Source organism: Blennius ocellaris (genome assembly GCF_963422515.1).
Source record: "Blennius ocellaris genome assembly, chromosome: 3".
In the NCBI taxonomy this organism is placed as follows: domain Eukaryota; kingdom Metazoa; phylum Chordata; class Actinopteri; order Blenniiformes; family Blenniidae; genus Blennius; species Blennius ocellaris.
This window is the reverse complement of record NC_137652.1, coordinates 7798449-7825598: the sequence shown is the minus strand read 5'-3', so window position 1 is coordinate 7825598 and position 27150 is coordinate 7798449. Positions and strand designations below refer to the sequence as shown.

The 27150-nt window shown below is 43.6% G+C and overlaps 1 protein-coding gene across 1 annotated transcript in view; it reads right to left on the bottom strand.

Moving 5' to 3' along the window:
* The window catches only part of znf827 (zinc finger protein 827), a gene marked incomplete at its 5' end in the record, with an annotated part of 76680 nt that overhangs the window by 27368 nt on the left and 22162 nt on the right, over positions 1-27150 (bottom strand). The window contains 4 exon segments of the mRNA XM_080520774.1: positions 1608-1850; positions 13610-13888; positions 22737-23220; positions 23479-23651. Coding sequence (XP_080376900.1) covers positions 1608-1850; positions 13610-13888; positions 22737-23220; positions 23479-23651 — 1179 coding nt within the window.

Sequence of the window (27150 nt, the reverse complement as noted above, 5' to 3'; positions counted from 1 at the left end):
AACAACAAGAAAAAATTCCTTTAATATGTCTGAAATGAACTTGAAAATATATGTGAAATAGAAAACCGCTACATTTTAAACATCAGATGAAAGCATGCTTTAACTGAAATCATAAATTAACCCACAACAAAGTTAAGCGATTAACTAATTCTAAAAATGTTGCTCGATTTCCAGCCCGAACACAAAGCAAATGGAGCCTGTATTTCCCAAAAGGTACTGCTATTTTTGAGGTTTCCACCACTCAATACCCTTGCCAAATAACTGTAGGAGATTTCCAAGTGGTAAGAAAGACAAGAACTGTAAAATCAGCCACTACCTGCCCAGCTAATGTGAGCACAGATCATAGGTTTTTATGCATTCAGTAGTAAAGAGCACTATACAAAATGTCTGAGAATGGAGCCATATGTGCAAGTTTCAAGGCGATGTACTGAAGTGAATTTCAAAGCTGCAATCATCTCAGTGTTCAGAGCGACCTTGCTACTGATGTGTCTCTGAGGTCCTACTGCTCTGGGTAATTCATATTGATTGCTCATTGTGTGACAGCAGCCCACTCTGTTCCAGTCCCCCTCACATTCAAATCCACTTCTAAAGGGGCAGTTGCGGCTGTTGCCAGGCTAGCGGTGCCCTGGCCTCCCTGGGTGGGCAATACTGTGTACCCTCGCTGCCCTCTCTACCCGCCTTATCCTGTGTAACTGCACCCCACCCCCCCCCCCCCCCTTTTTTTTTTCTTCTTAGCTGCAGCCCACCACCACTACCACCCGCCCTGCCCAAAACACCCCACTCCGTCACACTGCTCGCCAAGGACAGAGGTCTCTTTCCACGTTGCCATGGAGATGCCGCACGGGAGAAATGTAAAGGGAGGGAGGAGGGGGAAGGAGGGGAAGTGCAGGGGTTGGGGAGGGGGGGGGGGGGGGGGGGGGGGGTGGGCGTGTGCAGCCAAGTGTGCTTGAGCCGGCATGTCTGAAAACGAGTCGAGAGAGAGAGAGAGAGAGAGAAAGGAGGCAGGGGGGGGGGGCATTTGTGCAGACACCACTCCCCAAGGGGCCTTGTGTGAGTGTGTAAAGGTGTGCATGCAAGACTGTGTGGGAATGAACGATTGTCAACGTGTGAATTTGTGAATATGTGTGACAGCAAGACAAGGAGAATAAGAAGGAAAAATAAAAAGACATTCCTACACAAGCTTGTTTTTCTGTATAGCATTTCAGCAAAATAATCAGATGCTGGATAGAGCTGTGTGCCCCCCCCCCCCACGCACACACACACTTTTTCTCTAGGGGCCGATGGATACACCTCAAAGCTCTGTCTTAATCTAGCAATACAAACAGCTGTCGGCTGCTTCAATGTCACTTTCATGGCCGCAGGTAAAAAAAGCGAGATGTCATTACATGGTATATATCCTTGACTTTACTACAGAGCCACCAGAGGATGGGAATGGAAACATGTAGGTTTTATAGTCAAGTATCACAAACTGTCCAAGGTTTACATTGTCGTGCCGTGGAGGCGGTGAAATGACCCTCTGCTGTGTGAGCGGGTGTTGTGGAGTTGCAGTGAGTGACAGTTGGTGTGTGTGTGTGTGTGTGTGTGTGTGTGACCGGGGAGGAACGTACCTGACAATTTGAACAATAGTTCAGAGGCCATTTTGACCGATATGTCTTGAGAGAAGAGATCTTTCTGGGGGCAGGCCAATGTCTCGGGGAGGTGACTCATTGGCTCAGTCTTCTCACTTGCCCCTAAAGTGCTGAAGGCCAGCCGGTGGGAGGCAGGTGGGGTGAGTTCTGCCGGGGGTGGGTCCACCTCCATGGGCTCTGCCTTTACTTTTACCTTCTGGTACTGGGCATCTTTGTTGTTCTCTGCAGGAAACAAGTCAAGAAAAGGACAATCATGGTTTAGATTTTCACCAAAGAGTCACAAAGCAGTTCCCACAGATCGCTAACCAGAAGTGTAATATGTCATTTGACAGATGCAGGTATCAGGTGCTTTTCTGATCAATTCAAAGAAAACACAAAGTTGGCTGATGACATCACCTCTCATCTCAGATGTCTATTAATCCATTTTTATATGACAATAATGTCCATTCAAATTCTGTCAGATATTTTTTTTTGATAATCCAAAAGGTCGATCAGCCATCATATTAAGAGTCAAATCATTTCACATCTACCATGAAATCTTAATTAAAAAACTAGTGCAAGTTTTGAATTTATAGTCTTTACAATAACATCTTAAACCCAGTTCTTGCATTTCAAGATATTTCCACTGAATCTGGTTTATTCAACTAAATACTTTTTACACTTGTCACTATATATGAATAATGCTGGTTGTTTGGACTGTACTTTACGGTTTACTGAACTAAACTTTAAAATCAATTCAATTTATTTACATATGAAAAAAAAAAAAAGCAAAGATAAATTGTAGACTTATAAAAAGTGCAACGGAAGCGTGTTGAATGACAATTGAATTTGCAATGCCTCACAAAAGTAGCAACTTCAACATTAAACACCTTATTTACACCGCACATGCACAAGAACAGCACACTTGATAATTCCACACAGTTTTCATAAATGTCTGAATTACAGTTATTAGTATTAGATTCCATGGGCTTTGTGAAAAACAGTAAAATATGATGGAATTTGTAAGAGCCACCTCCTACGATACCCTTCATGACAGAATGATTTGAGGGGTTTTATCCGAGGTGTTTTTCTTACACACTCTAAAGAAATTACGACTGATGGGACATAAAATCATCTTTTCTAAGATCTTAAATGTTGGCAAGAAGAGAGAAGTCCCCACCACGGGATGGTAAGACTTGGGCTGGGCTAAAGTACGTCTCTTTATCTTTCACTGATATTAAAATGTACAAACTAAACTAACATGATTATACAGTTGTCTCAGCTTAACATAAAGCAGCAAAAAAAAAAAAAACACAGTTTGGTGATCACTTACATGTACAAGTAAATGAAAGCATCCTGCATGCACGGCTAAAGACGCTGTATGAATGGAATCAAATCTAAAATGAGAAAATCCACATAACAGCCTGTAAAGCTGAGCTGAGCCGGTTTGCTTCTAGCTGCGTTGTTATTAGGTCGAGAGGGCATTGGGAGGTTACGCTGTCGCATGGGGAGGGCTCCGGGAGTTCATACTGGTTCACTGAAGCAAACAGGAGACAGGACAGTATAGTACGTTAAATGTCAACTGAGACATGTGACTGTGTTTATCATAATGGCAGATAAAAAGAAAAAAACTTTATTACACCACGCAAACAAGTTGCAAAAGTGAGACGGCCGAAAATCTGCTGCTAGAAATGTCCTGATCTGATCTGTAGCCTCAAACGCTGCCTCTCCTTCGTCTACAGACATTAAACAAAGTAATCCTTGCTCAAGGAAAATACTGAATTCTTTTTTTTTTTCTTTTAAGAAGAAGAAACTCTGGTGAAAATCACTCTATTCAGATGAAGCCCACTTGACTTGTCGAGAATTGGTTTTCCACTTGCTTCGACGGCAAGATTTAGTAGATTAAATGTAGTTCTTTTCCACTGCCCATTTGCACGATACAGAGGGGGAAAAAAAGGACCCAAAGCCTAAAGGAAAAAAAAAAAAAAAAACTCTGAGTGAGACTTCATCCAGCATGAGTATTTTCAAGTTGGCTGATCTTTGACCAGAGTGGTGGCGGGAGGCAGCGTCCCAGTGTGACGACAAACAGCAGCAAGACAAAGCAGTGGGGTTGATACAGCGCCGCTGACATGGCGACTCAGCACGATTATGGGATATATGAATTTGGCAGGCCATCGGGAGAAGTGCCGGCAGAGGTTAGAAGAGGGAGGGAGGGAGGGAGGGGGAGAGATACAAGACCGTAACCCTACGCTAACCCTGCCACACCCCCCCCCCCCCCTACATTCTCTGCTTGCCTGCTCAACAAGGCCAACATGAGACACAAAGGACGAACCTACAGTACAGCGCATACTCGTCGGAGTACTTATGGAATCACTGTGTTTATGTGAATGGATTAAAGTGCGGCCAGTCCTTTGCCTCCTCCCCGAGGTCCAGGTGCTCAGTTTATTGGTAGTAGCCAGCATGGGGGGACACCGACAACCATCAGCCCCACTAATCCCTTAATCAGGTGGCCAGAGTTGGCCAAGAGTAAACCTAAGAGTGGCTGCTGTTGGCCGAGCAGGAGGAGGAGGAGGAGGAGGAGGAGGCAAAATGAGGGTGGAGGGATAGGGGGCACGGCACTGTAAGGGTCAAACAAGGGACACGTGATTCCATCATTGGATCACCACCCTGACGGCACAGGCTGAGAGGACTGCAGCACTGCGAGAACACACCAAAACACATGCAGCAAAGTCTCCGATATGTACTTGAACTCCCAGCGCGAGAATGAAGACGTGTGCTTCCCAAAGAGCCATGACTGGGTGGTCACGTGACAAGAAAATATTTGATCATAAACACCCCGAAGACCACACTGAAAGCTTCACATCACAGCAGGACAGATGAAAAGTCTACCTGTCACAAAGTAAAAAAAAAAAAATGAAAATATGACCATACTCCCACACTGATAATAGCTGTGGCTTTTTGGTTGGGGTCACGACCTAATGTTCCAAAGCCATAAAAGCAGCCCTCAGTCTGTCTGAATCCATCCTGTGTGTGTGTGTGTGTGTGTGTGTGTGTGTGTGTGTGTGTGTGTGTGTGTGTGTGTGTGTGTGTGTGTGTGTGTGTGTGTGTGTGTGTGTGTGTGTGTGTGTGTGTGTGTGTGTGTGCGCGCACGTGCAAAAGCCTCCTCTGTGACACACCAACGGCCATTAGGCCTTTGTGTGCGAAGAAAGTCAAACTCTCGCCCAATATATATCATGGTTTTATGACAATGTCTTACCAGTATAACCAAGAAGTACAAAAACAGAATGTTTCATTATTTATGGCAAATAAATAGATTCACACTTCGGGTTATTAAGTATGTGTGCCTCTCCGGCATAAAAAGGTGAATTATTTACCACATAACAATACAACACAGTGATGGTACACATGGGAGACATTTCTGTGGCCACGTCTGAGAAATATTAAAAACCAGGGAACTGACTTCCAAAATATTATTTCATTAAAGGTAATCGAGTATTAATCTAATTAAAAACTGAAAAAAAGAAAAAGAAAAAAAAAAAGCAGAGCACTCTCTGTAGAGTTCAGCTGAATCTTATCTGAAGATTAGATTTTCACAGGTCTGGATCGGGACAACAGTCCAAATGAAGCAGCAGTACCACTGTTTAATTAACTTGTGCAATTTTCAATTTCAGGATTAATATCTTAAGAATTGAGCTATGCTAACTACTAATATTAATCTGTCACTTTTGGAATATGCTGACCCACAAATTACTTTTCAAGTGCGGGATGCTTTAGCACTTTCTTTTTAAAACATGATCATACGCTTTAAATTGGAGAAATGTTCAGTGTTTAACCATTTTTTTTATGCAAGTGGCCACATTTGTTGATCTGGGCATCTCTTGTTTTCTTGTATTACAATGGTCAAATAAAAGATATTTTGTAAAAGAGAGTTGTGTAAAGCACTTAAACGTTATTTCTTATAAATGCATTAACACTACCGTAGAGTTCATCCTCTATCCGCAGTTAATGCACCTGGTTGTAAAACTTCAGGATCATTAAAGCCGATTAACAACTTTTTTTTCTGAACAATATATTCTTGATTACATTTGATTCCCGTCTGAAACCTCAGGGTTTAAGTTTGAAATTCACGGTCCTGGTGAGCTTCCTCTAAAGGCTTAGAGCTCTGTTGTACGAGATGTGCATGTTTAAAAAGGTAAATCCAATTCTAAAGATGTTTAAACAGCAACTATTGGCTCCTGTTCTGTCAAAGAACTATGATTATCAGAAGAGTCACACTTCATCACAAACTGCTGTTAAAAAAGTAATACCCAGTAGCGATGTAAAGAGGTTAATGTACTCTTACTTGAACTGATATTGAAATTCAGTATGGGTCATTTTCTAGGTGGTCAAAATATGTTTTGTTGCTGACCTCAACCAGAGCAGTAATTTGCTTAACCTAAGTGCTGGTACAGCTGAGCCGCTCTGGCTTCCATTTATTGCATACAGTAGACTGCACCTCATGCAACCCCACATCCCAAAAAAATGCAAGCAGCTCATCTTTGTTTAGACAAATTCATGTGGGTCCCATTTGTGAAGGACAGTGAGGAATTCAGCAACAATGATCTGGCTGGACTAAGTAGGTCAAAACTTCTCAAATGTGATTCACCGGCCATGTAAAAGACAGATACCACCTCTATTAGGGATGGAATAATAACTGTGGTGCGCAAATGTATGATGCGAGCGAATCTGGTCTGGTGTTCCTTGTTATTTTAAATGCCTTGTACATACCCGGTTCCGTCTTACACAGCACTACTCAAGTTTTGAGTCAGACTGAAAGTGACTGGGGTTTGTGTGATGTTCTGTTTTTAGTGATCAACTTTGACCTCAGGTGTCTACTTGAATCTGTGCGGACCCGACAGCCTGCTTTGCAGCGAGTTTTACAGTAGGACGGTGCACGCCGAGCACAGAATGGTAATTACACCTGGACACAAACAGCCACATACCATTAGTGATTTAATGCGTGCAAAGTCAATTCCGTGTCCCACTTTGGCGCATCACGTGTGTAGAAACTGAAACTTGGGAGTGACGGGCGGCGAGAGACGGAGGGAGAGGCGGCGGGGAAGGGTAAAGACATGGAAAAATTGTCAAACAGTGGCAGGGAAAGAACACCCGAGGGTGAGATAGGGGAGAAGAAAGCAGAATGAGAAAGAGGAGCTGGGGGAGGACAGAAGGATGAGGAATGGCTAGAGCCTAAATGACAACCTCTCCACCTCTCCCCCCCCCCTCCAGTCATCCTCGTCTACCCTTCTCCCTGCTCTGTTATTCCACATCTCTCTCCATCCCTGCCCCCCATCCCTCGCTCTCTCAATCTCTCTATTCTCCTGCTCTCTAGCCGACCTGCTCAGACAGGGGTGAAGAGTTCAGGCGCTTCAAAGGCTGCAGTGTGGAGACTGCATGTCATGTGGGAGCCACAGCAGCCTCGCCTGCAGACTTCACAGACAGCTGCTGCTACAATTGATCCTCGACCAGCTCGCGCTCAGTGGTTCAGCCTTCCAACGGCTGCAAACTGACTCTGGAGCAGTGAGCTTGATAAAACAGCCCATTAAGGAGCCCGATATGGTCCTTATGAAGTGATCCTAAACAAAACAACATTGGGAACGAGCCAGCGCCAATCCAAGGCTACTAACGCTTGATCATATAAGGTCAGTCTGAAAGGTTGGCGGGTGATTGCCTCTGTAATTCTGTCAATCACACCAGCATATAGAACTCGGCAGCTCGGCAACAAACGCGCATAATGAGGGGCAAAAGGAATCAACTCTGCATTTCTGTAAACAACAACTTATAGGCAGGGACGAGGAGCCAATGAGACGAGGTGTGGAGGTACAGGAGGGCGGGAGTAAGAAAGGTCAGCGAGCGGCCACACTGAGGGGGCATGGTGAGGACACTGCTACAGCAGTGTGGTGCTTAATATAAGGTAATACGCTACAGTAATGCCGGTGTTGTGAATTAGAATGGTAAACGGCTTTAACAGCTGTGATAAACTGTAAACAGGGAATCCTTTTATGTGGGAGTGACGATAAGTCACAGGCATTAAATTCACCTCCTGACTAAAAGGGGAAAGAGGATGTATATCTATAATGTACAGCGGTACATTGTGTCAAATAACATTGATTTATAGAACATGATTTACCAAAGGTGTTTCTCCTGACAAATCAAAGAAATTATTTTAGATTTTTCATTTTACCTAAAAAAACAACCTAAAAACTAAAAAAAATAACAACAACAACATATATTTGGAGATGTTTCATTGACCAACATACCAGCTCTTCCTTTTTTTGCTCATCCAGTTCTGCTTTTCTGTACGTAAGGATACAACAAAAGAAGGAGCAGTGCAATGACATGTAAGCAGAATTTAAAAAAAGGTAACAGCATCATGCTGGTGGATTATTTAAAAAGTGTCTTTTTGCAAACAAATCATGATTTGCTCCTTCCATTTGTCAGAGCAAAACCTTCGTGGTAGAGGAACAAGTCCTGTCAAAAACAATAAATCCTGCTGAAAAGTTAACTTGTAAGAGTTGTAGCGGTGAGAATCAGCAAGTGTGTCCTTGGTTTGAGCACTGGGGGGCTTTTTTATGTGGCGTTTGTATGTTTCCATGTCTGTTATGAAGAATAAAGCGTTATAGAACATGAATAGAAGGACGTAATGCCAAGGTTTTGTTACTTATGTCTACTTTCAGAAATTATAAATGATTTTTTTTTATTGCAATAGTTATGACTCCTGGTAAACAAACATATAAACAAAAAACATGTTCTGAAATATTATGTTTAAGTGTAATGACTCTAAAATGAATGAAAATCGCAGGGTTCAAATTAAATAACGAGAAAAATGCTTTTATTTTACTACTGAGACGTTCCCATAAGTGCTAACTAAGATGCACTGAGGTGTGGATTCATTGTGTCTGTCACAATAACCCACTGTAGTTAATGACAAGCTGTATGATTTCCATCCCCCTGGAACAACTGTGATTGTAACCGTTTGCATCACAACCACTTATTCTACTGGGGTACCAGGAAATTATTACCCCAGTTTTAGACAGCCACTCAGAATCGTCACCTATACCACAAATAGCAGCAAGCACAAGAAGAATAAAGTGGACTATAATATCAAAGGTATTAAGTCTATGAATTTATTAAAAGCAAAAGTGAAAGGAGTATGTGTGAATTGGACTTTGCACTGCTCATTACAGCTGGCGGAGCTTCATCTTTGATGCTTATTATAGAGAACTGAAACATTTGCAGCTATATTTCAAATCTGCTGGATGCTCATCACCGTGTGATGTGAGTTTCACTGGGAAAAAAAAAACAACCCAGATGTAAATAGCAGCAGATTACAGCCAGGGTTAAAGCGAAAGTATAGTAGAGGGTTTTAGAATGCAATAATCACAGAAAAACTAGAAAGAACCTTAAGGAACAGAATCATGCACAACTAGTGAAAATGTTGCAACACAACTACACTTTGCAACCCTGCAATACTACATTTGCAACAATAAGTGATAAAGAAAATAATTCTAGCAAAAGGATTGCCTTTTTGTTTATAGACATTCAAACAGCAAAGATCTGTTCCTCTTAGAATCAGTGCCTGAAAAGAAATGAGACAAAACTCAAGCATATTTCGACTGAATTCAATTAATTAACCTTCAGATCCATCAAAGTGAAATCCAGACGAGCTTCCACAAACTATAACTACACTATTGTCAAGTGGCATGGTGCTGTTGTGCAACATCGCATGTACACAACCTGAAGGAAGCTGCAATACAAAATAAAATTCAAACTACCGCCATCAATGGACCTAATGCCATGCTGCTAGAACGAGGTAGCGTGGAGCAACGAAACAAGCACAGCGCTGTTTTGCAAAGACAGGAGACACATTTAGTACAAAAACTTGTCAGAAGAAGAACCTCCTATTTGCTGTGAAGCACGGCGGCGGACACGCGGCAGCTCGCAGATACCGATTCTCATGACGAATTTCACATCCCTTCAAAGACAGCTTGTAGATGATGCGAGGACATCTGTCTGAAAACCGAACTGGAAGTGGACCTTCAACAGGTTAATGATCTTAAGTAGCCTAACAAATCCACTAAGGAATGGCTCGGGGAAAAAAATAGAAGTGGAGGGTTATGGATGATCTAATCAAAGCCCAGATTCAAATCCCATTGAAAGGTTGTGGGAGGATTTGAAGCGGGCAGTACAGGCATGAAAACGCTCAGACAGGAGTGAAGACATTCCTCGTGGAAGACTGGTCAAAATTTTCAGCAAAGCAATGTCAGAGACTGGTGGACGATAATGCAAAACGCCTACAAAAAGTTATTTCTGCTCAAGGGGGCAATACTAGCATCTGAGTCAAAGGGTGTACGTACTTTCTCCACTGAATTATATCACAACCCTTTGTATTTAAGTTTTTTTCCCTTCAGAAAACGATGTATAAAGTAAAAATTTCCTGTTAGGACATACATCGTCTTTATTTACAGATACTGCGTTAAAAACAAGAAGCCAGTAAATGTCATCATACTTGGGCTTTGCCGTTTTTCATTTTATCGTTTGTATTTCATACCTCAAAATGCTTTTAGTTAAATACAGACAATTTACTCTGCAAACATGTCGAAATGGCAGCGTAAATCAGTGCATTGTCACTGGGTTCTGTAAACAATTTTAAGGTCCAACGGTTGTCAGCTGTGGCACTCATGTGGAAGTCCTCAAGTAAAACCACAGAGAACTGACCATCAGGTAACATTCAGCCACCACAAGAACAGATGTTGGAAATTAACACCCACTTCCTCGCTTCTTCCAACGGTCGACTAAATGCTTTGGAACACAGACGGAACCAAACTCGGTCATTAAAATGAGTGCACCAAATCGGGGCTGAGCCAGCGAGGAGATTCAAGATGTCTATGTTGCTCTGGTTCTGCTGAATACGTGTGATGACGATGTTGTTTCCTAATCGACAACAATACATTGATAAATGTGATGCTGTCAGTTTGACTCCAAGTCTCGCTGCTCCTTAAGGGTCAAAATTGCTTAATGAAACTTTTATTTGCACGGTAACGAGCAATCTAAAGGGGAGAGGGCCTGCAAGATGTCCCCAGAGAGGGAAGGCCTGTTCCTCAGGAATAAGGAATGAGCTAAGTGAGTACAAAGTGTGATTTCACACCTACAGTGAGGGTGGCTGGATGGTGAGTGGGTGGCACGGCTGTTACCCACACGATGCCAGTCTGCCAGGGCACCACCTAGGGCCCTACACCTCCCCTTCCCCCCTCCCTTTCTGTGACGCCGTGTTCCCCTTGCCCTGCAACACCAGTGCCCATCTGCTAGGACGCGTTAGCCGCTGGCGCCAGGGACTATTTAGCCTGGCGTAATTAGCCCCCAGACACCAGCAGCCTGGTTTTAAACAGATGTGGGGGAGGTAGCGCTAGCAAGGCGACTCAACACGACCAACAAACGTTTGATAAGGAAGAGAGAGGGGGTGAGAGAAGACAAGAAGTGACCTAGTTAAAGGGATGATGCAACTCACGTTACTGCACAATGGGCAGTAATGATGACAACCCCACTTGACTGCCCAATGCCATGGCTGAGGAAGGATGAGCAGCGCAGATTTAATTAGGCTGTGTCCATTTGCTGTACTGACAAACAAGAATGAGGAAAGAAACACTTTAAACAGACGGACAGCCATCGTTTCAAGAAACAAAGTGCTCTGCCTGAACTCTCAACGTGTTTTCCCTATTCAAGTATCCTTAGTGGATTATTGTTTGCTGGGGCTGACCTTTAACAGGGGACTGTGAGAGGTTACAGTGCAGATGCCCTTGAACCTCATGACCGTAATCACATGTGACTGTAATGGCAATGACCTTTTCCTGGTTCTGTCCTCTTTTCCTCGCCATCTTTTTCTCCCTCCCTTCCCCCCAGGGTCATTTGAGGGTCCAGACTCTTGTCAAGGCTGTCACTCTAGACGGCCCTCTCCATCTACCGCCCCCACTGTTGCCATGGCGATGGATAGCACTGCGCTCCGAGGACTGTGTGAGGGGGCAGAGGGAGCCAGTGGACGGATGAACGCTGCAGCATCTTTCCCTAACCTAGGTCAACCTTGCAGAGCTAGTGTAAGTAATGGGAGGGGATAAATGCTGGCCATGCTGCTTGAGGACCAAATCAACTGGCAGGATAACATCAGCACAGGGACTGGAGAGAGAAAGTCAGACAGTGAAAGAGGGAGAACAATGATGAAACAAAGAAGTAAGTAGAGTCGATGCAGTGAAGGAATTATACCCTCCCATCTCTTTCTCTCTCTCGCTCTCTCTCTCTCTCGTCTGTTTACACTCATAGGTCAATATCTCGCGTTCGGCTCTCCCGTCTGTGCAAAGTCATAATCATGTCACCTCTATCTACACAAAAGCACATGCACGCATGCACACACAGACGGGGAAACGTGACCTGGGGGCAGGCGAAGGGAGCAGCACACGTGTAGTACCACAGAGCTCCCAAGCCAGCATGAGTCACTCTGAACACCAGTCGACCCAGAGAGAACAATGGCAACCGGTGTGTGAGGTGTCTGTCAAGCAGGCACACATTGGCACAGGATGAAGATCAGCGGATGGAGCAACACCCCACTGCGCCACTATCCGACGACCATACGTATTTGTACAAGCGTGTCAAACTGTGAATTTTATGGCTGTGCAAATCTATCGTAATAACAGTTGATTCCTTTTTGTTGCATTTAATAAGGAATTATTGTTCCTGGGGGCCTCCTAAGGAATCTTTATGAGAAAAGAAGCCCTGTTCTGTATGCATACATTATAAATATTAAGAAGGATATGACAAGAGGCAGGAAAGCTCAATACTTCAATGTAGGCTGACACACACTTCAGGCTATTTCATTCTTGATTGCCTGAAAGAAACTCTCTAACATCCCACAGTGAACAAACACCTCTCCAAAGCACACCCAAACTACACCTAATGTTTTGTAATGATCCCGCAATAAACCCCTTCAGAAGAGCCCCTGCTTGAGAAACTTCAGCCTGTAGTGACAAAGAAACTGTATCGTGAGGTAGAAACAATATCAGTTTCACAGTGCAGCTGCACACACATTATACTGCAAAAATAAGGAATGAGGTTTGCGTCCCTGCCTGAGGACTTGTTACCAACAATCTGCCGAGTTCAAACCGCGAAGCTGTAAAGGCTAAATCATGCTGCACTGGATGATGTCAGAGTGGTCCACACAGGTTGAGATATGGCACATGTCAAAAATCGTATTCTTAAACTGTCTGACATGGAACAAGGAGCGAGTCGGGGTTGAGTTGTGAGTTCAATAATGCAAGCAGATACAGCACACTGTATGACATCTGTGGGCCTCGCTTTGAGAGGGACACACGAACAGAAAACAATAGACCACACGAAATAAAACTATACTTTGTGCACATAAGTTGTACTAACTTGATGTACACACGAGCAGGAAAATCAGCAGGAAAGTGTCAAGGGAAGTGACATTAATACCATTACATAGAGGCTTCACAGCTGCCAACCAGAGCTGAAGCTTGAGAGAAACAAACTATTTCAACGCAAACTTTTTTTTTTTTTTTTTTTTAATCCCACACAGGTGCTATTTACTTGGCTCTGAAAGTGCCCAGGTTTGGTATGGTAGCAGACCTATAGAGTCCTATTATAGCGATCAGTGTCATAACTTTTGACCTATGGCTAACCCTTCCACGCTCATCTGAAACTCAAGAGGCTGACCAGACATACTGACATCAATATCACAGTGCACGGCCTGTTCTTTTCCCCGATACACTTATAGAGTTGAAAATATTCTTGAGTAAAGTTTCACACAATAGTGTGCATACTACTCTCAAACTATTGATTCAGTGATGTGCATTAAACTGGCAAAACTACCGGTTCGACAGGTAAATCTGGAAAAGAAAATATCATTTGAAATTTGCCACTTGTCGCACAAACACCTATAGTCATGCACACCCTACCTGAAAGCTTAATCAGCAGTTCAGAGGCGACCTTAACGTTGATATCCTGGCTAAGCAAAGTGTTTTTAGCCATGGGGCTTCCTTCTCTTGGTTTCAGTGGCCTTGGGCGCTCCGAGGCTGCTGCGGTCCCCGTTGGCCCGTCCTGGCAGAAAGTCGTAGGGAAGCTTTGCTGAGCCTGGCTCTGGGACTGGGAGGTTGGTCTAGGACTGAGTGCTTCCTCCACTTTTGGCTCTTCCTTCAGGTGGAATGGAGACTTGAGTGTCTCCCTCTGGTTGGCCGCTGCAGGCAAAAAAAAAACACAAAAAAAAAAGACAGATGAGATCAAGGGACTGAGGATGATCAAGTGAACACTGGTTATGAACAAGCAAGTCAGGTTTGCTGGGCCTTCTGAATGGTGCGCTAAGATCAACTGGACTAACAAACAAGAGGGATCGGTGAGGGTACGCAGCATAGAAATATTCATTTTCAAAAGTTAAAGGGAGCAATATGAAGCAAGCACACATGAACAGAAAAATGCTCCATTGTGGGGGGTTTTTAACAGTCCTGCTACAACTTCTTAAGAGTTTGCTAACTCAAGAGGGCACAAACCCATGATCATATTTGCTTGTCAGGGTATCCACATAGAAAAAATAAAAAAAATAAATACAATTTCCACTGTGACTGCTTTTTCCCTTCAAAGTGAACCACCAATCATCTGTGCACATTTTATTCGCTGTTCTACGCAACTTTGACTTCCCTCATCTCCTCTCGCTTCTGACATCGTTTGAATCCCCCTCAGACACAAGGACATAAAATAATTCCAACCGCTCTGTAGAGTGCGATAGCAATCAGCCCCAGCCTTATCTGCCATCTCGGCAGTGTGCAGCCTAGGTTAGGGAGTGAACTGTCACATGGATCCCTCCGCTCTAAAGTCATCTTCAAGAGAAACTGGGCCACATTTAATCCGCCTTAGATGAATAATTAATAATTAGACATGGAGCAACTTCCGATAGCCGCCAAGAAAAGAACAGCAGGGCAAGCGCCTCTCTTTGTGTCTCTCAGCACATTCCATTACACTCTGTGCTAAAGTAAAGGTTTACACAGGCTATAGCTTACAAGACTGTTGAAACATAAACGTGCTTAAAAATACTAATGGAGTTAAAGAAATATGGTCCGAAATATGTTCTATTGGTCTGTGAAAAGTCAGTGAACATCAGTTTTTTCTTCCAACACTACAAGCAAATTCGGAACCACGTGGGAGGACGAAGAACATGATAATACACTATAGAACCTGTTTAGTCCGTCATACGCACCTGCGTTAATAAATTATTAATGTGATAATACATTTAATGTAACTGCAATGTGTCTTTTTATTAATAACATCTGATATATTCTCTATGCTCTAGAATAGAAATGGGACCATTTGATTTATTTATTTTTTTTTTTTATCATTTCATTCTTCATTTATTTACATTTTACAAATCGTCCCAACACTTTTGGAATTAAGGTCACAACTTCGAACGATTTTACTAAAATTATCTTGCAATACTCATGGGCTGGATAAACTATTTGTTTAATTATTGGATTTGTAGGGAAAATCCCTTTAGACTGAATGACTGAATATAATCGAGGCAGAGTTGACTTATAATAGGAATGTAGAATCTTATATGTTTAACAATGTTGTTTTCATCTTGCTTGTTTGAATAGTGACTGGGGATTCATTTTCCCTGTGAGGAAAGAAGCAGAGCTTTGTTGCTGTGATGAAGTTCAATATGTGGCAAATCGCATAGGAAAATGATGACAAAATGAGGCAAAGGTTGCTTTCGGTATTTCTGAAATCGCCTTAATTAATTCTGAATATATTGTCAGCCCTTTATAGTTTCCTTTCTTCAGAACAGAAGACCTTTGCAATATCATACTACTGAAAGAGTCATTCAGCGCAAAATGAATTAATTTGCTGACGCTTCAGATATCACTGTGGTTTATGGATATTATGAGCTACCTCTGTGATCTAAAATAATTAGTAATGGAGAAAATATACAAATGAAAGTCATTGAAACAAAAAATGATAGAAATGTTGTTTTCTAGTTTTTTGTTGTGGAACAAACGACTGACACGACCATTGACAGGTGTATGGTTCCTCACTCTCACACACATAAACACACACACACACACAGAGCATGGACATAAGAGAGGCTATCACTCTTGGGCAGACTGCTGTCCAGTCTCCTCTGGCCCCAGCAGAGATCTGCTCCACTCCTCACCCTACCGCCTCACCTAACATCTCTAACTGCCACAGGCCTTCCGCCCCCTGCCCACCTCATCAATCTGTGCTGGCTCTGGCCTCTCTGATTAATGATGATCTATGCCGGAGGGATACAGGGATCAGGGATGGGGGGGGGGTTACGGGGCAAGGAAAGGGGACAGGTGCTAGTGTTTCTGACCACCCATGTGATGCCATGATGCCACAGTGCCACACCATGGCGAGCTGGGGCTGCAGTTCAAGAGGGCAAGAGGGAAGAGGCTGAGCAGCGGGAGGGGGGATGAAGGGGAACGGGAGTGACCTTCCAGTTCAGGGGCAGTGGCGCAGGGTCGCACACGGCACCAGCTGGAAATGTCACACTGTCAGATGTCAGCGGGCAGGCTAAGTATAACCTGGTCAGCACCTGGAAGGACGTCCTCTAATTAGAAGCGTGTTGGGCCATGTCGGATCAGACAGGGACAGCACACTTGGTCACCGCCTTACAAACACACATAAAAAAAAAAAATACACTACCACATTTTGCCGTGCAGCTGAAGACGCATCCGCTCCTTCAATGGGATCTTGGTTTTGTGTCGCACATATGCCGTCGTGTGCATCCTGTGTCACACTGCACTTAAACGTCTCGCATTCATGAGACTGCGTGAGCCATAGACAGACACTCAACAAACTTAGATTCTCAAATTCTTCTCCTCTGTGGCCTCACGAGAACAAAAACAACTCCAGGACCTGCACTCACACACAAAGTCACACCACTCCAGTGACCTTTCAGATTGTCGCTATAAATAGAGTGTATTTCCACTCAGAATCTATGTTACAGAGTCCAATGAATTATTTAGTAGCCTAATCCGATGGGCAAGTTTTTTTTTTTTGGTTTTTTTTTATTCCTCCGTGCTGATGGCTCGAGTACAAAAAAAGCCAGAGCAAAAAAAAAAAAAACAAAACCAGGAACTATTCAGCCAACAACACCAAGCTTACACTTCAGCCTTTTGTCTGTCATAGTTTCACAATCACAACAGCATCATGAGCATCCAGTCCCTGGCAGATCATTTTGTGAAGTGAGCAAGGCTCTGCGGAGGAGATGGCCATCTCTGGGCGACTGGGCTTCGCGGTGAACATGTTCCCCAGGCCGGTGTCAGCTCCCCGCGCATGACACTCCCTAGGCCGCTTCCAGCTCTGGTTTGACGATGCCATCAGTTTGTCTCCCATGTTATCACAGCCTTCTGACACCTGCCGCCGCCGACGCCACCTCCGCCGCCATTCTCTTGCCCGTTCCACGCCCCCTTCTCGCCACGCTTCTCTCTCGCGCCTCATCCGTCTCACTGCCAGGCGCTTGTCCACTCCACCTCACCTCTCGCTCCGTGGCAAGGGCTGCCGTCAAATAACTTCATTAGCTTTCCACCTCTGTCACGCCGGCCTGCTCCCCCTCTGACAATTGGCTGCTGTTTTCTCCCAGGGAAAAAAAAAAAAAGGAAAAAAAAGGCACAAGACTACGTGGGGCAGGTTGAGAACCCAACAATAGCTGACAGTGTGCTAGACACTGGACAGTGATACTGATGGCTGCAGTGGGGATGTATGGACCAGAGGTCACACACAAAAGGCCTGCTTGTATCTGTACATGCAGAGCCGGAGAGCTAGGGACACATCGAATTACAGCTCGATGTTCAAAAGAAGAGAAAACTAAAGAAGAGACCTATCCAAGACCCATGGCACTGTTTCACAAAAAGAGAAAAAAAGACTTGGTGCTTTTCTCTCAAAAATCATGCAACAAACAACTTAACCTTCAGTGTATGAAAGCAAAATTAAGACTGGACGTATTTCAAAATTTGAAACTATGACAAAAATCCAAATATTCCACAGCCGACGTTCAAGTCCTGCTTTTGCATCATGTTACTGTCACACAGCATTGCATGCAAGCTACTCTCCCAGGGAAAAAAAAAAGATAAATAAGACAACTGCAGAAGCATCATGACAGATGCAACACCTCCCACAACCCCCTGCATGCCAATTATTCACACCCAGCCAGGGTCAGGCTCGTTGGGCCTGTGTCACCGCAGCGGGGGGAGGTGGGGGTGGGGGTGGGGGGTGTTTGGAGGGTGCGCAGTGCCCACTGTCATTATTAACTCGGGGTCCACTGGGCACAGGGTTGGGGCTGTGCATTTCAAAGTGCCTCAGTGGCTTTCATCTCTGAATCAAAATGTGGATCACACTGGATAGCTAACGGTTGTGTCAGCGTGCAAGGATAAAAATCAAAGGGTATCAGTACAACACTCAATGGAAAGCAGGCTGCCCCAAAAATGATATGCTTATTATGTCAGAGGTCAGGAAGAGTTCGCCGGATTTCTATGCCTGGGGAACTCGGCGCAACTCCCTCTTCGCCTCTTGCTCCCTCTCGCTCACTTGCTGTCACTTTATCTGTCTGTTGTTTTTCCTCCCACCCCTTTCTTCCTCTCTGAAGCTTCATAGATGCCTCCCCCCCCTCACCGGCCCACCCCTTTTTCATAGGCCTTGCGGGATCCAGGCACTGAGACGGCAGTGTAAAAGCAGGAGGGATGACCTGCTCGTGTACACACTCAATCTGGGTTGGCAGGGGGGGGTGAAAAGAAATGGAGTCTAGCGGTCCCAAGAGGAGCTTCCTCACCTCCTCCTCCCTGGCTGCTTTGTGGCATTGGGTAAGTCTCGCCAAGATCTGAGCCGGCTTCTCCTCAGTTTCATAACCCTTTTTCCTTAACTCCACCCCCCCCCCGACAAAGGGAGAACTTTGTGATCAAAGCAGCAGTATTCATTAAAACCCATCATCATGCATTCAAGTTCAACATCCTCCCGTCCCGTCTTTTTATATCCTTCCTCACTCTCCTTGAATGATGCCCTGACTAAGATGTCCGCCACTTGACACTGGACTGACATTGGAAGGAGCCATCTTGGCTCCTCTGGGAGTTGCCTGGGCTTGATTGTGCAGTCCGGGAGTGAAGTACAACTGGCACCCAGGGGGCATCCATGCGGAGCCGGGGCGTGCGAGATCGAGAGGGAGTTAACTAAGCTGGCCCAGTCCCTGTGCATCCTGGCGGGGTCACGGGATGGCGCTGAGGGCGCTAATCATTTCAAATTATGAATTCCTTTTTAATTATGAATTATGCATAAATTTTTAATTAATCTAATGTTCCCAGGGTTTTTTTCCCCTCCCATCCTCACTCAAGATCTCAATCTAATTACACAGCATTAAGTGGAAGAGTGGCAGTCGTAGCCTCGACCCCGGCGCTCACCCTCGGTCAACCTTTTTCCATCAATCTCGCAATCGTCCCCAAGCTCATCTTTTGATATTTTGCAACATGGTGAAATGCATGTAAACAGGGCCCGGACCTTGAATACCTGAGAACAGCATGTTTCTCAACTTTGTTTAGAAAGTGAATTATCAATAGGTGGCGAGGCTTGAGAAATTTCCATGTCACGTTGCAAGTTCACCAATTGTAAAAAATACTTAAGGGGCACGACACAGCAGCAGTTTCACAAACTTCAGTTTGAGCAAGTGAAACAAAAAATTTAAGAAAAAGTCTCTTGAGTCATTCCTGGGGCTCAACAACATCTTCCATTCTTAGGCAACTATCCATAATTTACATTTGTGTATCTGAGCACTTTCAGTTTCTCCCTTTAGCAATAAACGGAATTCATTTTGTCACCATTTTGTCCGTCATAATAATGCCTACACATAAAGAGACTTTCAGCAGGAGCATGAAGCCTAGAGGTTATAATTTGTCGACTCCCCCGACAACTGACAGGATGTGGGTGAGCAAAATTAATCCCTTAACTACTGCCGAGGTGCCCTTGAGCAAATCATTTAGTCCCAAACTGCTTAAGTGGAGATAATCAGTGTCCTGCAGCAAAGGGCTGAAGATGGGCAGTTATCGAGCATCGTTTTAAACTCATCTGCAAAAGCAGCACAAACAAAGCCAAATGCCGCACTGTTCTTATTTAGGACTGTTAAATAAACTTCAAAATAGTGTAAATGGAATATGCGGGTCCTGTCTTGACTCCTGCTGGGCAAATGAAGTAGATTTCAAAAATGAAGATTGGGTATACGCATACCACCGTACTATGACCTGTAGAAAGACTTTGGAGGACCATGCATTGGTGATTCAGTACATCGTCTCTATTCCACTTTGCTGCTAGCGCTGACAATGGTGCATTCAGTGATAGATGCACTGCACTTTATCAAAACACACACACTCACTCACAAATCGTGCCATTTAGCAAAGTAATGTTGAGAGTCATTAAACCACAGCGGCAAGAGAAGGGGAAAAAAAAAAGTGATACAAAAGGCAAAATGTCAAAGTTCTCTCACCCCTTTGTGCGGTATAGCTGGATGCTCTTTGTTATACCAATACAGTATTCCCACTTCAGTTACTTCCAACGCACACAGAAATAGCATGACAGAAGGAGGATGTGAGCAGACAAATGGTTGGCCCAACAACATCCACCATTTTCACTCTGACTGCGCATCAATCACTGGGATGTGTCAACTTCTGAATATGGATTGGGAGATGTCACGGGCCTGTGTTTATCCCAGGGTTGCAAGTTTTTTTGGACATTGCTGGGATATTTTAATTTCTTCATCTGTGACAGTCTGCTAGAGAGACAAATTATACAGTGTACATGCAGCCATTTGCAAATGTAACCACACTATAACTACTTTTTTTTTTTAAGTATTTGAACAAGACTATGTGATCTTTTTCCGAATCAGCTCCAAATAGGTCAAATGGGTGACATTGTTACATAATGCAATACGTTTATCTTTTAATCCCAATAAATGAAAAGAACTTAATGAACACTGATGGTATAAACTCAACTTTAACACTTTGAAATACATTTACTTATAATCAGAGGCTCCAGATTAAATACAAACTATTATATATATATATATATTTTTAAAAAGGACTCTAAAGTGACAGGTGGACTCAGTCTTATTTAAACCTCTGACATTTAGGCTCTGCTGTTCTCTTTGCTATCGGAGCGTGTGCTGTCATCGTGCCAAGTTTCTAAAGAGCTCTCCAAGGCCCTCGGAGGAAAGGTTGTGAAAACCACAGCAGCTGGAAAGAGATTTAAAAAGATCTGCAAAAGATATAGAATCAACTATTCCAGACATTATTGGAAGTCATGTAGCTTTCGAAACTTGCTGCATGTTGATGAGCGTAAACTGACAATCTGCACTCTGAAGTCGTTTTTCAAGGCGTCTCTTGTATTCAGGTCAACAATGTCTTTCTGATTTTGGACAAGTATTTTCACAGGAATAGCTATAAAAAGCAAACACTTTGGTGTGTTAGGATTTTCTCTTTCAGACTCTTGGCTCTCAAATTGAATTTTCTGGAACCACCTAATAGAAATCTACCAAACTTGCTTAAATATTTAAACATTAAAAAAAAAAAAATAACATGAATAGCTTCATTACACGGAATACCATTCAGATTTTTATAAACAGGAGATGTGACCTGTAAACCCCCTCAGTCCCATTACTTTTGATGTTGTTAAAGTGTTTAAGAGGCAAAGATTTTGATGAGGGGAAAAAAAACTATCTATTTGTACCTTGCTCGAACGTCAACTTTTATGGTTGACGTCAACAAGTAGTGTAAACACTCACCAACAACCCAACAATCACCCCATAGCTTTCCACGCACACGTAATTGTTGAGGGCAAATATTCAATTCCACCTACAATATATAAAAAAAAAAAGACTATTGTTCTTAATTGTACTTTTTTTGGGGTGGGGGCAAATGGACAGTTGCATCCTCAATATGCACAATAAAAGTTCAACAGTTCAGTCACACTACTGGAGTGAGTGTGTGTCAATGAACAATGTGAGACTTATTTCTATTTGTTAAGGGTTTAAAGACAGACAAAAGTATAAATCCCCGTTCTTCTGTGACAATAATGTGTGTAAAAAGTCGAAACACATTAATGTAGGTGCCACTGTCAAAGCCAAAACTGTCTCTTCACTGCATGTTTGAAGTAACTTCCAGACATTTTAGGTTCCCATTGTTTAAAAACCCATTAAAAACAGCTCAGAGACAAACTGTGGCCTTGACCTGCAATGATAAACATAAAAAGTGTTTACACTTCTTACGAATGTTATTTCTGGTGACGGAGCGGAATCAAAACAAAACTTGAGGCAAAGGGGAGACAACGTCGAGCTGGAGATCAGTGCGGATGTCTTCATATTCAAGTCGAGAAGAACGGAATACTTTTGATGAAAGTGTGACGGCAATGAGAAGAGGAGCCAAGTCAAGTTGGGAAAACGGTACAATAAACAAAACGATTATGGATCACAGGAGTCATGCCAGAAAAGTTTGTGCTCCTGCTGTTTGTCCATGTTTTTTGAAATGCACATCACTCAAAGATGCTTGCCTTTTTTCCCAAAATTGGCTAGTAAACAAAATGCAGTTTATATACATTTGTAAACAACATATATTGTTGACTTAATAATAACGTTAAACATCATTATACTATATCCAAACACATGCAAGTGTATATACCGGTTATATTAGAGCTAAAGGGCGTCGGCTGAAATATTCAATCAGTGATCAAGAAACCATTTTAATATATAAATAATGACATATTGCTTGAACGTTTCAATTTTAATCTCAATCTATAATATAGGGATTCCAATTATTAGAACGTCATTTCTCTGCTATTTTGTGGTAGTTAAGGGAGAGCTTTTAGGTTTTAGACAGCGATCAGAGTCAAATGAGGCATTCATTTCCAGAGGTCTGTGGGCACAGCAATGGACATTTGTGTAGATTACTCAACAATATTGTAAAGACAATTTTGTGCTGGAAGACAAGTGAAGACGTTTTTTTTTCATGAGAAAAAAAAAATAAAATAAAATAAAATGCTAACCTGAAAGCTTCATAAGCAGGTCAGTGGCTGTTTTGGTAGTGATGTCGGGGCTGAAGAGGGAGGCCGTGGTTGGACCACTAGGACTAGATCTGACCCCGACTCCAGGCAGGTCCAGGGAGTTGGCACTGCTGCTGGGACGGTCCCTGCAGATGCTAAAGGGGGAGAGCACCGACAAGTCTCTCTCCTGTGGCTCCTCCTTGATGTGGACATGATTGGAGGTAGCCTCGACTGGCGGGGACGTCTGCTGCTGACTGTCTGAGTGCAGTGGGGACGCCTCCGTCCCCCGCGGGTCCGTGGAACCGCTGTCACCCATCAAGGAGCCCTCGCCCTCGGTGTCGGTGGTGAGCTCCTCTTTCACCTTGACGTCTGTGCGGGGGAAGTGCTGGTGGCAGCGCATGTGAAGCTTCAGGCTGAAGTGACGGGAAGAGGTAAAGGGACAAAGTTCGCACTGAAACGTCTCACCCCGGTCTTGGTGCTGATGTACCTGGAAAAGGAGGACAGGTTTAGGTGTCAAGTCACTGCTTCTCACTAACACCACAGGACACCGGCAGGTCAGCCGGGACCAGTTGCTTCCTTGCAGTTATATTTATCAGCACGGTAGTACAACAAAAGTTAATTGAAAGAGAGTATATTCTTTATCGTCAACACAAATATATCCCAGCCGTCAAAAAAGGTCTTGCCTAAAAATATATATGCATGGGAAAAGGCAGAAAGGGTCACAACGTTAAATGAATCCAATCACCTTCATATGGGATTTGAGATTGTCTTTGCGAGCACAGCGGAAGGGACACAGCGGACACTGATGGCTTTTCAAGCCTGTGTGGATGACCATGTGTCTCTTCCAGTAGCTCTTGCGTTTGATGACCAGTCCACACACAGGGCACTGGAATGGTTTACCACCATCCTCGGGCGAGCCTTGAAAGAAGCGACAGACACGGTTAGCATTCACAACGACCATTCAACAGCGACACTTTTGGTTAAGGTAGGTTCAGATGAGAGAGAAAATACTTTGGATGTTGACTGGCAATGTCAACTTTGGTTGATTATTTTAGGCTCCCCAAGCATGGCCCTTGACGTCACGCTGTGTCCGGAAGGGCATTGGATGTAAAAGGTGTGTCAAATAAAAATGCAGATCACATGATCCTCTGGGGTGACCATGGAAGGGAGAGACTCATTTTAGGAGATAATTTTGATGTCCCCCCCCCCCCTGAATTTGTTTGCTGATTCACTGAGAATTTAACTCAACAAATGGGTAATCTATAAAGCTAATTTCACAGGATTAGTTGAACATTTCAGCTATTATTGAACTATGCGGGCACTGACACTCTCTCTTGTTTTTCCACAACGTAATAAGCAAAGGAGTAAGAACCGGGTAGAGTGTTTATGCGGTGGCTGTCCGGCAGACTGTAAATTCAAGAAGGATATAAATAAGTAGCATACACAAGTGAACATGGCAGCTGGCTGAACAAGTGAGATAATTTGACAGGTAAGAAATGCCGCAAAACTTTTTAAGATCCAAAGCCATGCCTTTATATCCTTTCACCTGCTGATCTCACATAGTTCAAGTGAAGCTGCTGGTTTCTCTTTCTGAAACGGTGTTATGCAGCTGTTCAGCTTGTCGTTACAGATTACTGGCTGGCAGAGATGTCAACATGATTTAAGATTTATTTCATTTAATTGAAATGGTGTAGCCTATGAGCAGTGGCTGACGCACCCACCTGGTGAATATATCAGGACTCCCCAGCTGCTGGAATGACAATGGCTGGCTGGCGCATTTTAACACAGCGCCCAGCTTTGTCCGAGCCCATTGAAAAATATGCTGTTGTGTTGAAATGCACCTTTATTGCAGTAAAGAAATCACCCCTTCAATAAGGGAGAGCCTCAGTCTATACCCAGACCTGTAAGTGACAATGTCTGCACACCTAATGATGAAAACTATCAAGGAAAATGCCAGCTAGAAGCGATGGAACAATGCGAGTGAAAACTCAAGCATGTTTTAGTATCTCGATTATTGTTGTTGGCTTCATATCCGGCATCCATTACTGTTTAATTGGTCTTATTAGAAAGAGGCATGATTGCATTACAAATTCTACAAGGGCCTGTCAGGATGGCTTCATAAGTATTCCAGTGCTGTTCCTTGAAAAACATCTGGTAATCAGTGTTTGGTGAAATTACTGTGCTCAGCCATTCATTGACCTGAGGTGTAAAACCTCGAGACTGCCTATTTGCAACAATAAACCGCCATCTGCGGCCCAACCTCTCCAAGCACAGCAGAGATCACAATGCAAAAATGACTTCTGCTTAGTCTGAGTTGGAGCAAATGAAGCAGAGATAAAAACGGGAGAGAAATCTCAGAGCTTAGTACCTTTGTCTTGATACTTATCATGTCTGTTTTCCATGTAATCACGATCCTGAATAAGAAACAGGGAATGTGCTTTCTCTTAAATATGCAGAGTGCAGAACATACAGTTTTATGGTGGACCTGGCCAGGGACGACAATAAAATAAGACATGACAGTCAATAATCAAGGTCACATTTTTCAGTCTGGCGACCAAACAACTACCTGCATTTTTACAGTGCTGCTCGACCTTGACGGCATGCCGGGTTAGAGCAGACCCCCTTTTTAGCATGCAGATCACAGAATATTACATCGACTGCCTCATCTGTCTGAAGTCAATTTGATCCAGCCATTTTAGATTTGGCGGGGTTGCGACACAATCCCTCAGAAGTGCCCATCCATCTCCCTGAAAACGTTCTGTTCTCCCTTAAGGCTACTTAGTTAGAGCCTGCACTGTGGGGCTTTCTCACCGCCTGTTCAAAAGAGAGGCGCGGGGTGTGTGTGTGTGTGTGTGTGTGTGTGTGTGTGTGTGTGTGTGTGTGTGTGTGTGTGTGTGTGTGTGTGTGTGTGTGTACGTGCACGCGCACCCTTGTTTGGGTTACATGTCTACATCTGAGTACACTTACAGATTATACTGCATGGCCATTTCTGAGTAACACAGAGAAGGAAAAAGAGTGCGCACGCACGCATCTGTATCCAGTCAGTGGAAAGTATGATGTGTTTGGCCTTAAGTCTGCTGTGCTGATCAGTGCAGAGGGCTCTGGTTAGTGGGGGCTGAAGCCAGGAGGAGGCTGCCGAGATGGATATGGACTCCAGGGTTCCCCGCTGTGCCGAGCACACACTGACGGCCCCCTTTTGGCAGCACGCACATCCGAGCACAAACGAGCTGGTCTGGGAAGGCAGTGAGGTCTCAGTCGGAACCCCCCCGTCGAGCCCACAGACCATTTCCCAGACTAGAAGGCCAGCCAGGGCTGTTTTCTCTCGGCTATGCTCTCTGCTCGGCTGACAGTTAAGCTGAGGCTACACTCCTCGCGAACTTCAGCGCCAGTGAGGTGAGAAGACAACCATTGCAAAACTAGAGAAAACATGTCAGAGAAGTTCAGAATTGCGCTTTTCTGACAGCAATTTAGTAACAAGTGGTGACAACAAACAAATCCTCATCTTTCGAGAGTACAACTCATGTTGAAGCAGTCCTAAATTATCACGATTAAGAGTTATGATTTGCATTTCATGGTGTCATTTGAGTAAGATGTGTTAAATGATATAAGATCGGGACACTAAAAGATTAATGCTTGGCAACAAATGAATGGCAACAAATGAATGCGTCAAACTGTTTTGCAACTGTAACTCGATAAAACATTTTTTAAATTTGACTAAAGTCTGAAAAGGCTACTCAAATGTTTTTTGGACCATTAATCCACTGATGTATCAAACATGATTTATGGAGATTCTTTTCACAGGAGCTGGAGCCTATCCCAGCTAAGATAGGGCCATGGGAAGGCTAGACCTTGGAAAGGTCACCGGATCACTGCAGGCGTAATGGATGGACAGATAAATTCACACCCGCAGCCAATTAGTTACAAGTAAGTCACTAATTAAATAAAAAGCATGTCTTTGGATTGTAATTATAAGCCATAGCACTGGAAGAACACACAAATTGCACCCAGGAAGGAACCAAAGTCTTCTTGTTGTGAGTCGAAAACCAATCTATCACCCAGCCTATTAGTCCGCCCAGGATTTTGTTTAAAATGACACAATCGCTTTCTCTTCAAGTTGTCATTACGATATGCATACAAATGATTTTATCGTATATGATCCAACATTAGATTCTTCCAAAAGTTGGGTTAGAGGCAAAGGAGACGTTATCAAGAAGGTTATTGTCATACTGTTTTCATAGACGAGACAATAACCAGATGAATCAGTAATAGGTTAGTGTGTCAAGAAAAGAAAAACACTATCATCTCAATTGCTCAAACTACCAAATAGTTTTAAAAGAACATGTCTGAATGCTGAAGGGTTGTACAAAATTTTGGTATTTCACCATCACAATACAAAGTGATTCAAGGAATTCAGAGA